An 11,173-nucleotide genomic window follows, 5' to 3' on the forward strand; every position below is an offset into this window, starting at 1 on the left:
GCCCCTCCCCTCGGTTTAGGCCGAAGAATACTGGAGGATATTCCGGTAGGCGGACCCCTCCCCCTTTTCCACGGTGCCGATTGGCCAGTACACCTTGTGTCGTCGGCGGACTACGCGAAAGCATTCGCGGGTTGCCATTGGCCCCGCGGTCGGGATAGAGCCGTGCGCAGATCGGCAGGGCGGGTGTGTGGGGCCGTGTGCAAACCGCGTGTGGCGCAGCCAGCAGGGACTCAACGGCAGCGGGCGGCTAGTCGGCTCTCGCGCGTGGCCCGAGGAGGAAAAAAACTCAAGCCGAGCGGCCATTCCGGATCGAGCCGTCGACGGGAACGAAAGTCCGCGGAAGGTAACCGAACTCTGACGGAGAGGCTTGCGAATTCGGTAGTGGTGGTGGGGCCTCTGTGGGCGGAGTGAGTTGAGGGAAGGAGGGCGCTGGCTCGTTCCGGCCTACTGCGCGGGAAAAAAAAAAAAAAAAAAGCCCAGCCTTACCCGCGTTTATTTCCAAGTAAGCGGGGATATCGGCGACCCGTCGTGGATCGGCCTTCTGTGAGAGGCGGTAAGTAACTCGCGCCTCGTGGCCGCGGCGGGACATCCTGGAGTTGCGAGGCAAAGGGAGCAGGCAAGGTCCTATTCGCGGCAAGGATCGCCGCCTTCTCCCATCCCCCCCCCGGCCCTGTATGCGAGTCAAGGGCGACGGGCTACGAAGTTTACGCGGGCCGCGTGCGCTCGGAAGAGAGGCTTCCTGCGGCCGTACTAGGTCTTGTGACTTGAAAAGAAAGCGAGGCGGAGACGAATAGCGAAAGCTGCTTTCCGGACTCGCTCGTCTCGGGGAAGGCTGGCTCTCCCTGGTGGCGCCACACAGCCTCCATGCGACCTGCGGCCTCCACGTGTTCTTCGCCTGCCTAATTCTGAAGCAGCATTTTTCCCAGGTTCGGGATTGGCGTGTGGCAGCCCTTTTAACTCACTTCGGCCTTTCTGTCGCTTATTGATACTGGTATACGTTACTGAGGAAGACCGAAGTGCGGCAAGCACTCCCGATCCCAAAACGTCTTTGTCTCGAAGCCAAGCCCGATCGGGTGGAAAGTTCGTATATATCTCAGTTGCCCTTTTTAAGGTCCCGGCCGCAGTCAGCTTTTGGGGGAGGTTTTAGGATGATTTGGGCGACGGGCTCTCTGCTCTAAAATTAAAAGTGTAGAACCAGTCAGAGATAAGCAAGAATTTAGTTGCAGCATTCTGCATTACTCCGGATCGGTGATGGCTTTCGAAGGAATAGTAATGGAGAAAAATGGAGGGGAGTCAAGATGAATGCAACCTTAAGAGATCCGTTTCAAAAATATTACCAGATAATAAATGTCTGAAATAGAAGTGGCAATGGAATACTACTTCCTATTTTAATTTAGGAAGCTAGATAGCCGCAACTGGGCAGCGGAGGTAAGAATTATCAGATGTCCAATTTAATACTGGATTAAGGCTTCTGTTGGCCTAAAAACATCTGTTTAGTAGTGACTGCAGATCCTTTGATAACAGGATGATGGCATGCTTGTGTATGTTGGCTATAATAGCTTTATGCTAGAAAATATCACGGGGATACAACAGAATTAAACATTTGGGATTCAATGAGTTTTGTAAATGTGGGATTTACTTCTTAATAAAAGAAATAATAGTAACAGGAATTGCACCCTCCGTAAAAAAAAATTACATGGTTTTTACAATAATTAAGATGTTTAAAATGGATCAGCTAGATAGAAAACATTGCCTATACCACTAAAATATGTTACTGCTTCAGTTTGGGAAAGAGGTAAAAGTTGCTATTGATGGATAATAAGGATAATTGTTGCTTCCTTAATTATAAAGTGATCAGCTCTGATGTATGCTTAATGTGCAGTTAACATTGCAGTTATTTGAATAAATTGTCAATACAAAAAGTTGCCCCACAGGCTTAGCAGGTTGATTATTTTTAGTGGCAATTATGCTGCTTCATTGGTTTTCCTAGTAAACTTGTGACAAGCTGTTTTTATTGCTGAAAAACAAGCAAAGTCCTTTATAAGGGAGACTAATAGATCCATACCACAAATGTTCAGTAGCAGTTTTGTGGCTCTCAGCACAGAGATAGCAAGACAACTTGAAATGATATAGGCCGGGTTTCCTGCCTGAGCAGGGGGTTGGACTAGATGACCTCCAAGGTCCCTTCCAACTTTATTATTATTATTATTATTAGATGTGCCTTTACACTTATAGCAAACATAAGTTCTATGTATATTTTTTGAAAGAATGACTGTTGATCTTTAAAACTACCTAGGAAACGATCAAAGAACCTGCTTGATTTGTCAGATCTGTGCTGTTCCATCTGGGCTGGCATTTTTAATAGCTGTTGCTAACTAGTAAAATTACTTAGAATCTGTGTGAAAAGCATTGGAAACAATCATTTTGAAGAAAAGTATACCTTTTATAAGGAAGATACCTAGCTGATGCATCAAAAGAATTATTAGGACATTGTTATAAGTATACATGGAGATCTGTAAATCCTCTGAATTATGAAGATGATAGGTTTCAGCTGGTTTGCTACTGTGGAAAATGTGTGAATATTCTTTCTTGATTGGCAACATATAGTAACATTAAAAGATCCCAGAAGTTAATATAAGTACTGGCAGTAATCAAAGTAAGTTTCTACAAAATATATATTTGTGGATTTCTGTCAAATCAACTCATTGGTAAGGTAGTAAAATATGTTTTGGAAATTGAGAAAAATATTAGGATATTTGGAAGAATGTGTGTAGAAATGGGAAGATAAAACAATCTATTATGCAGGCCTGAGTGTTTCCAATATTGACTACTATAAATCAAAAGTTTTATTAATATGTTGGCACAGTTTACAGTATTGGAATATTATTTGTTTTCTGAACAACAGATATTTTTATTTAGCATCTAAATTTTCTTAATTTCATACTTAGAATTCACACCAAAACACAAGGAAAACTATATAATAGTTACTGATGTATATATGTATGTATTTTCTTAGGTAGATCTTGTTTCAGATACACTGAGCATCTATACTGGAAAATAATTATAACAATGAACCTGAATGAAGAAATTAGATTAAATGAAAGTAAGGAAATAATAGGAACCAAAAATAAATGAAAAGAAGCAGCAAATAAAAAGAATGGGATGAGATGAATTGGCAGTAGTAGGAACCAAAGAAGAGAAAAGTAAGGTGACATTAATAAAGGACAGTTATGGGGGGAGGTAGGTTAAATTAACCTAATAGCCTGGATTGTGCTATATTCTAGATAGCTGTCAAATGGATTACATAGACTTTTAACCCATTGTTACTGTTGTCTGTAAAAAGGGCTTTATCTTTCATTCTAAATAATCACTCTAAAAATGGGAGTTGTTTAAGGATTCTTAAAATAAAATAACTTCAATAGTAAATCAAGATCTTTGAACATTATGAAAGTGAAAATATGTGTACCTATTCTTATTTAGAGCAGTTTGGTATTTTGAGTAATTGACTATGGAAGATACATAGCTAGTTTCATCAACCATTTTGTGGAACTTAAAGGAGACAAACCAGTTAAACAAGAATGTGATTTTTTTAAATCTGAATAAATTTCAGGTTTGTAATGGTAGAAATAGACAAAGCAGTCATTTTTTTTTTCATTTGTTAACATTTGTTGCTATGGCTATTATAGATCTAGTAGTTTAGAAACTATGAAAGTGAGAACTTGAATATTTTTGGATCAGTTAATACTTGCAAACCATCTTGCTCCCTAGATTACATTTTTAAAATAAGATTTTGGTTGTCATCTTTCAGGATTAAAAGGATGCCTAGGTGACGTTACCAGATTTTCTAGTGTGGTTTTTCCCAGTCAGGCTCAAGTCATTGCACTTAGACTGCAGCGAGTCATATTCAAGGGAAGAATTTAGACTCCCACATTCCTTATATTTATTTTTAAGTGGGCCTCCACCTGTTTTATCTATCCATGTCCTTGCTGTCTGATTTACTTTAAATCATAGTTGTACAGCACCATGTTAAACTGACACCTCTGTCCACTTCAGAAATAAGTAAGAACCAATATTAGTCAATGCAGCTTGAGACAGAACTTTTAAAGATAAATAAGCATGATTGTGGGAATTTTAAGTTTTTTATTTAACTTGATGGACATATGTCTTCTGACATAATCTTTTGAGAATGGAAATGGCCTTTCCCTAGAAAATCTATGTAGTAACAATGTGAACTGAGTTACATGCTTCCAAATATTGCTTTTTTCAGTACAGTTATTTTATATGATTCTTTTTTTCTACTGGCAGCAATAACATCTTCACAGAGATGATTATTTGATTTGAGCATCAATAGTAATGTGTATGTCTCAGTTTTGTATTGGACTGTGTTAAGCAAAAATAACAAATTTTGTTTCAGTGTAAACAGAAGGTTGGAAGTGTACATTGATATATATCTAATCCATGTTCTTTGAATCTGATGATAAAGAAGATAGGGGGGAAATGATTAGCTAAGGCATGCATCCAGTCCTTAAACTTGGAGACTAACTCTAAAGAATCTCTTGTTTATGACATGGAGCAAAAAGCACATAACCAGAAGGAGCGGGGTATATATGCTGTGGATTGGGGGGGGGGGGTTACCACATATTTCTCAGGTTATGCTTTTGCTTCAGGGAAGCTTACAATTATTTATTAAACATATATGCTGCCTGACTCATAACATTAAAGATTAAAAAAAAGCAAGTATGACATGACAGACCAGATGGAATGAAGCAAGAGCTCTTATTTTCTACTACCAAAGATCTGGATGAAGAACCAGGTCTTCCTGGCCCTTCTAAAAATAGAGTGGGGATCATGCAGATCTTGGGGAAATACATGTTTTGGAATTGCGTATGTCAATATATTTTATATGTGCTTGTGCGTATATTCTATATACAGTTAATTTCCCGTTTGGAAGCTGTATTGTGGATTAAAAGACCATTAATATTATATGTGGATATGTAGAATATTTAACAGTGTAATTTGAGATAACTAATTGGGTGAATAGGAAAATTCTGAAAAAAATAACTGAAACTTTACTGCACAGTTTTAAAATAGTTTTAAGTAATTGAAAAACAGTTGCAATTGTTAAAATCCCTTGTTTTTAATCTACAGATTTTAACTTTAAGCATTGTTTGACATCTTACATATTGTCATAAATGTAAGGTTAATTCTTTTCAAATCTATGTGATAAAAATATTTTTACACAAATACTTAAATTGTTTTTATCAATATTTTCCTCTTGCTTAGAGAACTTAATTGGAGCAATGAGCAGTAACGAGTGCTTCAAGTGTGGGCGTACTGGCCATTGGGCTCGAGAATGCCCCACTGGAATTGGTCGTGGCCGTGGAATGCGAAGCCGTGGCAGAGGTATCATCCCTACCAATAATTTTTTTCATGAATTTGAATCCATACATCTACTTTAATTATTCTCTTCCTATTTGCTGTATGCAAGATTGAATAGCAATAAAGTAGGATTGTAGTCTTATATGTATTTAACTTGATACATGTAGCTACATTCATTGAAAAACTAATATTATCTTTCTCAACAGGCTTCCAATTTATGTCATCATCACTTCCAGACATCTGTTACCGCTGTGGTGAGTCTGGCCATCTTGCCAAGGACTGTGATCTTCAGGAGGATGGTAAGTATTAATAAACAATGGAGAATAAATGCATTATAACAGTTAAGCTTTGTTATGTTCATGTCCCACAATGCTATCAAGGTTTTATAGTCTTGTTTATGTTCTTTCTCTTATTGTGGAAGCCTGCTATAACTGCGGTAGAGGTGGCCATATTGCGAAGGACTGCAAGGAACCCAAGAGAGAGAGAGAGCAGTGCTGCTACAACTGTGGCAAACCTGGCCACTTGGCTCGTGACTGTGATCATGCAGATGAGCAAAAGTGTTATTCTTGTGGGGAATTTGGACACATCCAGAAGGACTGCACCAAAGTCAAATGCTACAGGTAAAAATTGATTTTAATACTACCGGTAAGATGCGCATTAATCCTATACTAATGTTTCAGAACAAAAGGACTGATTAACACACCAATATGCAGGAGCTTCCTCAGTTGCTTGTTCCTGCAAGCATCCCATGATTTTAATTTAGATCCTTTATTGTAACCTCTACCCAGAATTTTATGAATGCTAACATTGCTACGTTGTACTTTAATGTTCAGATATAGATATTAATATTGCAAATGTATGGGATATTTATTCTCTTGACTAGCAATACGTTTAAATCCACAGAAACTACATTGTCATAAATGCTGCATAAGTTTCTGTACATGTAGATAGACAGACAGACAGACAGACAGACAGACAGACAGACAGACAGACAGACAGACAGACAGACAGATAGATAGATAGATAGATAGATAGATAGATAGATAACCAACCTTTATTGTCATTTTTTTACTGTGGGCGCAATGGCACACATTAAAAATGAAATTTAGTTGCTTGCTCTCAAAGTGTAAACAACACACATTTAAACATACTATATGCAACATATGTATAGACCTACACCCTTACATATAAGTAACATATAAATATTAATCACTGTCCATCTTGAATACATAACGTAAGGAGGAAGCTGTAGAGTTCACAAGGTTAATACTGTATGGAACAAAACTGACTGAATCTGGATGTTCTGCTTCGGATACCACGAAGCCTCCTCCCAGAAGATAACAAGGAAAACAGGTCATGAAGAGGATGTGTAGTGTCCCAGACAATCTTGCAGACCCTGTTCAAGCAACACTTATATGCTATGTCCTGGATGAAAGGGAGGGAATTGCCAATAATCTTTTCAGCCATCCTCATACTCTCTGCACTGCCTCTATGGGGCTAATGTTGGTTTTGTCTCATTTCAGGTGTGGTGAAACTGGCCATGTAGCCATCAACTGCAGCAAGACTAGTGAAGTCAACTGCTATCGTTGTGGGGAGTCAGGACACCTTGCACGGGAATGCACAATTGAGGCTACAGCTTAACTGTTTTTCCTTTGTCGCCCCTCCTTTTTCTGATTGATGGTTGTATTATTTTTCTCTGAATCCTCTTCACTGGCCAAAGGTTGGCAGATAGAGGCTATTCCCAGGCCAGTGAGCTTTACTTGCCGTGTTAAAGGAGGAAAGGGGTGGAAAAATCGACTTTCTGCATTTAACTACAAAAAAATGTTTATGTTTAGTTTGGTAGAGGTGTTATGTATAATGCTTTGTTAAAGAACCCCCTTTCCGTGCCACTGGTGAATAGGGATGGATGAGTGGAAAGAGTTAAGTCAGACCAGCAAAGCCTCCCTGGGTTCCATGGAAGTGATCGCATGCAGGAGGAAATAAGCTGGAAGTGTCTGAACTTCCACAGTAATTAATTATATTACAATAATGGCCTTGGATTGTCTGACCTCAGTAATAGTTAAAACACCAAGTATTTATATCAGGCCTTACCAAAAGCATATAGCGAAGTGGGATAAACAAACAATGCACATGCCTGTTAATGGCCACAAGAGTGAGGGAGAAATTGAAGTAACCGTAATACAATAAATGAATGTCTAATGCGAGGTAACAAGGGAATGGGAAACATTAAATATTTCAAACTAAATCAAACCCAGAACATCAGTGCTTGAGTATACACAATTTGGAGCTATTCAGGACTTGAAAAGAACTGCATTTTCACAGAAATCAAGATGTTATTTTTGTATACTATATCACTTAGACAATTGTTGAGTTTCATTTGCTTGTAATCAGTTTTTAAAGTCAGATGGTAAAAGCAATTGAAGTCCTAGAATATAGAAATGTAATTTTAAACTATCAATAAAGCTGGAGGAGGAAGGGGAGTTTGACTGAAGTTTTTTTTTGGTTTGGAGTTTATTTTTCAGGTACATAATATTACATAGATAAATGTAGAAAAAAGCTAAACAATTGACTATTGTACTACAAATGTATAAACAAAGTTAATTCCTGTATCATTTAAACTGCAGAATTTGTTAAATATATCACTTCAGAAGCAGCATTTGCATTTTTTTTTCTCTTAGGTGACAACTGTGATATAATTAGGAATGCTTATTTACTCCTGTAAGTAAAGTAAGCTACCGTTCAGAATGTTTAGACAAAAAAGTGCATTGGGAACATTAAAGCTTGCAGTTTCACCACTGGTGGAATGGTGGAAGGAATACTGAAATCATAGAAAGTTTAACACTGTTGAGGATGTAGACGGTATCTTTCCATTCTTCTGCTTTTCAGTATCTATCTTGCTTAAATCAAACTAAAGCTATCAGTTACAAAAAAGTAAAACTGCATAAAACAAAGTATAGATGCGCCATGTAATTTTTATAATTTACGTATTGTTTTACATAGGTGACTGAAATCAATCTTTTTGAACTGACTAATCTAGCAGTATTGTGACTTATTGTCAGAACTTGATCTGTGACATTTGTTCTCTCATAAAAAACATTGGTTGCCATCATGTTTTCCTCAGAATTCAGATTTGAAAGTGCATCATGCCCTGATCAAAAGAGATCTCAACCACAGAAAAATGGTTGTTGAGGATGAGGAGGATGGAGAAGGCTATAAAGTCACTGCTAAAGAATTTCGCTTCCATCAATTTACAATCACATAAATAGCAATAGCACTATGTAGGAAATATACCACAGTGGTAATGGGAGTCTTTAACTACCCTGATATCAACGGGGAGACAAAACTCTGCAGCAAGTGGGAGATCAAACAGATTCCTAACCAACCTAGCTGACAACTTTGTCATCCAAAAGGTAGAAGAAGGAACTAGAGGAAAAGCTATACTGGACCTAATCCTTACGAATAGAGAAGAAGTGATGGAGTTGAACTTTGGGCAAGAGTGACCACTTCATATTGGGATTCAATATAATGCAAACACAAGCAATAGAACTGTTCTGTCCCAGCCTACGAGAGTCCTTGTTATGCTCACAAGGAGAAACTCCTCTTCCAACAAGCAGGCAGAAACTACACAAAAAAACCAACCCCTTTTATTCTCACACACCTGAATCAATGTCCAAGGTAAACAAACAGTTCACAGAAATTCAATCCTCAACACGAACGGTTGCCTTTGGCAACCAGCACCTCCCACACCTTCCCTTTTATTATGCAGCCAAGGCATGGCTTCCTAATGCCTTCTCCTTTGCCTTTGGAGGTGCCCCATTGCATTCCTCTGACCTCTCTTTTCTTGCCCATTTTCATGCATCCTGGATGTTTCCCAATTGTTCTTCATCACTGTCCAACTCAGGCTTTCAGTACAGCTGTGTCTCAGCCTGAGCATGAGTAGAGGGGTCAGGCTCCTCGTCAGACTAAGTCTTGGAGCTCCTCAGAGCCTTCCTCTGATGTCACTCGAGGCCCCTCATCTGATTCTTCACACTCAGCTGTCAGGTCCACTGACTGGCGAGCAATCACAAGAACAAAATCCAGCCAGTGCTTCAAAAGAGCTGATTTAAAAAAACTCAAAAGAGTCTCCTAAATGGGAACACAACTCAAGAAGTATGTGAAATTCTGAAAAATATAGCAATAGCATGAGGGAAGGCATTTAGACATATATACCGCTTTACAGTGCTTTTACAGCCCTCTCTAAGCGGTTGACATATTGCCCTAATCTGGGTCCTCATTTTACTAGAAGTAGCCTGCAGTACTGCATTCTAATCATTGCCAAACCAGGACTAGAAAGTGGTGCAACACCATCACTCCTTTCTTGAAAAATGGTATGTCCAGCAATTTATCCCAATAAGATACAACTGTGGAAATTCACAAGGATCCTCAATAATAGCAAACGATTTGCATGTTATTCATATTGCCTCATGTCTGTTAATGAGACCAGAAAAATAGCAAACAAGAATTCACTTGGACAACATCAAATTGGAAACCACTGCTCTCTAAAAAGCATAGTCAAATATGTTTGCCAAAGGACAACCTGGGTAATGGGGCAGATTGTTGGAAACATTTTCTGAGTACAGATAAAAACAACTTTGTGTCACAAATGAGAAATTGTATGTTTAGAAAAAAATGAAACACAATTTCAACAAAAGAAACCCATCCCAGTGGGATAATGATTTGGGGTTTTTTTCAACCTCAGCATCAAGGCTGCTTGAAATCATTGAGAGAGTATTAGACTCTGCATTGCATCAGCATACTCTACAGAAGAATGTTAGGGAAATCAATGGTCTGAAGTTTAAATGACTTGGTGATTGCAACAGAAAGGTCCAAAACAACTAAATCTTACAGATGAATAGCTGAAGCATTTTTGGAATGACCAAGTCAAAGCCCTGACCTTTACCCGGTTTGTAGTATGATCTGAAGCAAGCAGTTTATGCGAAGCAGCCACAGTACTGTAAAGAAAAAATCTTCAATGTGCAGGATTGGTCAACAGATACAGAGATCATTTATCTAAAGTAATTGTTGCTAAGAGAGATGCCACTAAATCTAAAACTTTACGTGCTCTGTCTAGCAAAGACGTGATATACTTTATCTTGATTAATAGTCCTTAAATTTCTATTACATACCATATGTCAGGGCTTTTCAACCTTTTCACCCATTGTACCACTTTTAAGATATGGCAACATCCGAGTACCACCAGTCACCTAGCAAGGTGTCAAAAACTTGACCCCCCCAAAAAGGAAAAAAAGTGATGAAGTACAGGTAGTCCTCGACTTACAACAGTTCACTTAGTGACTGTTCAAAGTTACAATGGTACTGAAAAAAGTGCCCCCCAAGGCACAGCCGAGCAAGACACCTGCCTGCCCATCCAGCGGCGCTCTTCCTCCTGTCCGTGGTTTTCATGGTTGTGAGCATTTCTGTTGAGGATTGGCAGCGGGGGTGGGGTGGGGGGGTGTTTGGTTTTTATTCCCCCGTCTGCTGGGTGGTTGCAGCAGGTTTTGGTCACTTCACATGACCCTGGGACACTGTGACCATTATAAATACGAATCAGTTGCCAAACATCTGAATGTAAATCACAAGACCCTGGAGAGGCTGCAACATTCCAGCTGATCGGCGCTTCTTCAGGGCTCAGCAGAAGCGCCAGGATCAGTGCTGCTTTCCAGGTGATTGGTGCTTCTTCAGGGCTCAGCAGAAGCACCAGGATCAGCGCCGAGCTCCAGCTGGAGCCTGGCGCTGATCCTGGCGCTTCCGCTGA

The 11,173-nt window shown here is 39.3% G+C and overlaps 1 protein-coding gene across 2 annotated transcripts; it reads left to right on the plus strand.

Moving 5' to 3' along the window:
• The first annotated feature begins 158 nt into the window (after positions 1–158).
• CNBP (CCHC-type zinc finger nucleic acid binding protein) lies at positions 159–8,032 on the plus strand. Of its 2 annotated transcripts, none has more exons than XM_015822830.1 (5): positions 159–343; positions 5,284–5,403; positions 5,586–5,678; positions 5,798–5,999; positions 6,903–8,032. In XM_015822830.1, the coding sequence occupies exons 2-5, from the start codon at positions 5,301–5,303 to the stop codon at positions 7,018–7,020; spliced, it is 516 nt and encodes a 171-aa protein (XP_015678316.1). In that variant the 5' UTR covers positions 159–343; positions 5,284–5,300; the 3' UTR covers positions 7,021–8,032. The 2 variants fall into 2 exon arrangements, with proteins under 2 accessions (XP_015678316.1, XP_015678317.1); XM_015822831.1 differs by having other exon boundaries at positions 5,801–5,999.
• Positions 8,033–11,173: the final 3,141 nt, after the last annotated feature.

This window comes from Protobothrops mucrosquamatus, unplaced genomic scaffold (assembly GCF_001527695.2).
Source record: "Protobothrops mucrosquamatus isolate PMUCROS unplaced genomic scaffold, P.Mucros_1.0 scaffold1688, whole genome shotgun sequence".
NCBI classification, from domain to species: Eukaryota; Metazoa; Chordata; class Lepidosauria; order Squamata; family Viperidae; genus Protobothrops; species Protobothrops mucrosquamatus.